Here is a 2754-nt window from a genome sequence, read left to right as displayed (position 1 = left end):
TTTGTTGATTTTCTTGAAATGCTTATTCGACAATTTGGTTAAAAGATTTGGAAAAAAAATTCCAAAGATTTGTTTTACTGAAAACATAAATCATGACATGTTGCATTTGTAGAGAAAATCTTTGATAAGAACTTGAATAATACTAAGAAAGAAAATTAGTTAAATAAAAATATACTCAGGTATATTATCGTTATAAATCAAGTAAATTATCGACTTATAAATAGAGTAGGTATGTAAAACAGTTTACCAAGTTACATGTAACTGTTTCCATGTACATGTAGTTGTCAATTAATCATAATTATTAGCTAATTCAATATTTATAATTAAAGCAATTAATGTACTTAAAAATTACTAAATACTTTTAGCAATGAGAGGTTTGGGATTAAGGAATCATCTTTGCCTAGCTTATCCAGTTATGCTTAATTGATATTGGATTTCAAATGCCGTGAATTTCTCCTGCACACAAAAAGCAACAAACTAGACAGTAATATTTTAAATTTACATGCATATAATCAATTAGAAGTTGTTGACGAGACTGAAGCTCCACTCACATTATAGAAATGCAGTTTTGATTCAACTGAATCGTTACTTAAAGGTCTGGAAAGATAACTCTATGGCCGTCACCTGTCATTAAATTTTTAGTCACATTTTAATCAACTGATTGGCGAAGTTTTATCCTGCAACAGTTTACTAGTGTGTACTTTTTATACACTTTAGCTGTTTCAAAAACCGAGAAAAACTAAGATGATTCTTAATAAAATCAATTTGAAAAGCAATACGCATTGAAATTGGACTCAGACAGTAAGATGAGGAGAGTTTTTAAAAAAGAATTTCAATGAAGTTTGGAAATGCAGGACACTTGAAGAATTGTTAGGATTCTTTATTTGTAATAAATAAAATTCACAAAGTCATTTTTTAAATATACCAATGAACTATATTAATAATAGTGACATAAATATGAATACATAATATGTAGAAATACCCAAAAATTCAAATTACTTTTGAAGGTTCTCGTCCTACTCAGTGATCCTTGTCGCCTCTTTTTTGCTGTATGTCAAAGCAGAGAATGGGACTTCAGACTTCCTTAGTAAATACAATACATACAATACTGTTTGCAGAGGAATGGGGTACATGTATCAAGATCAAAACTGCAAAGGAAAAGGTATGATGGCTTCAGTTGTAAGTTGTTATCTTTAAATTTTTATTTACTCTGACTATTTTTTATATAAATTATAGCCTATTTATTGCAAGCTATTTTTATAGCTATATTTTAAAACCCGATTTTCTCTTTAAACTTACATAAATAGAAAATGAACATTACAAACAGAATTCGATGACACAATATAAATATGGACTAAAGAGCAAACACGAACTTTTCAAAAGTGACATCAAGTACCATGGAGTATTTAGCATTAACTATCGACTTGTCATACCCGGTGTGTGTGCTCCGAGTCATAATTAGACAAGCAAAAACAATTATCCTATTGTTAACTCTCCTATTGTTAACTTTTTTATGAACTCAAGTAAAATTTCCCTATCTCCAGCAGATGGTGTTTAAATTTTCCAACGTATTCGTTACTTAAGAGCATGCTACTGACAGATAAGTTGATTTTACATGGAATTCATAAATCTCGTCCAAGGTCAACAATTTCTTAATTTGATGCTCGTATGCATGTTTACAACAGAAGATTCAATTAGAAAAATGAATCTTTATTTTAATATTTTGATTAAATTCTCGTGCATTAATTGTATTAAAGGAGTGGCACTACTTGATTTTTTTGTATGAATTAGATTGCTTTCAATGATTTGTTTGGTCTTTTCAATAATGTTTAAGTTCTCTATATAATCGTTGAATTAACCTTATAGCTCAGTAAAGATAAAAGAGCTGATATTTTGTTTTGAAAGGTGTTATTGCATTTTATGCGGAAACATCAACTGTGCAGCAAAATCTGCCAAGGAAAGCAGTTGTGTTCTTTAAAAATATAATATTGAATTCTGGAGGTGCTTACGATGCAACGACAGGAAAGTTCACAGCTCCAAACAATGGCATATACTTCTTTTCATGGACCATTGCCACAGCTGCGGGGAATTGGTTTAGTACAGAAATTGTCCTTAATGATAAAATTTTTGGTCGAAATCACGTAAATGGCAAATCTTCCAGTCCCAATTATGAAAGTGGATCGGCAACAGCTATCATTAAAGTGGAGAGGGACGATAAAGTCTGGATTAGGGTTTATGATGAGAAGGGATATGCCTATGCAGAATGGTCATCCTTCTCTGGCTTTCAGTTGTGAATAAAGAATTCATTCGAAACTCTGACAACTTTTGAAAAATGTGGATATGTGTCAAAAATGTAACAAAATTAAATGAAATGGACAAAAAAGAGAATGCATAATTATATTTTTATGTCAAATACGTTGCCAAACTTTTATATTAAAAAAGAAAACTTTTATGTATTTTTTTGTCTTTTTAGATTGATTCATGAAGTGATGCAGCATGAATAAACTGTCTAAAAAAAGATATCTTACATTAGTATTTCTTAGATTCTCTTGAGGCACATGTGTTGTAAAACGTCCATCTTGGGATTAATTTACTCGTATGAATTTGGTTTATATATATATAAGTCAGCCTGCTTCTATAACACTTTTTAAAGCGACAATACAGCTGCAAATCGTGTGCTTTTTCATTCAAATTTACCCAATTTAGCATTAAGGAATAAGGTAAAAAGTTGAAGTAAGTATTTTGAGAAAAAGA

The 2754-nt window shown here is 30.2% G+C and overlaps 1 protein-coding gene across 1 annotated transcript; it reads left to right on the top strand.

The window, feature by feature from the left end:
• The first annotated feature begins 1333 nt into the window (after positions 1–1333).
• Positions 1334–2294, top strand: LOC134266437 (complement C1q tumor necrosis factor-related protein 4-like). The gene is made up of 2 exons (XM_062748676.1): positions 1334–1436; positions 1906–2294. The coding sequence occupies exons 1-2, from the start codon at positions 1334–1336 to the stop codon at positions 2292–2294; spliced, it is 492 nt and encodes a 163-aa protein (XP_062604660.1).
• The last annotated feature ends 460 nt before the right edge of the window (positions 2295–2754 follow it).

This window comes from Saccostrea cucullata, unplaced genomic scaffold (assembly GCF_032062105.1).
Source record: "Saccostrea cucullata isolate Sc308-1 unplaced genomic scaffold, CSIRO_AGI_Scuc_v1 ctg10477, whole genome shotgun sequence".
NCBI classification, from domain to species: domain Eukaryota; kingdom Metazoa; phylum Mollusca; class Bivalvia; order Ostreida; family Ostreidae; genus Saccostrea; species Saccostrea cuccullata.
Note: the sequence above shows the minus strand (reverse complement) of the source record. Positions and strands in the feature narration are given on the sequence as shown.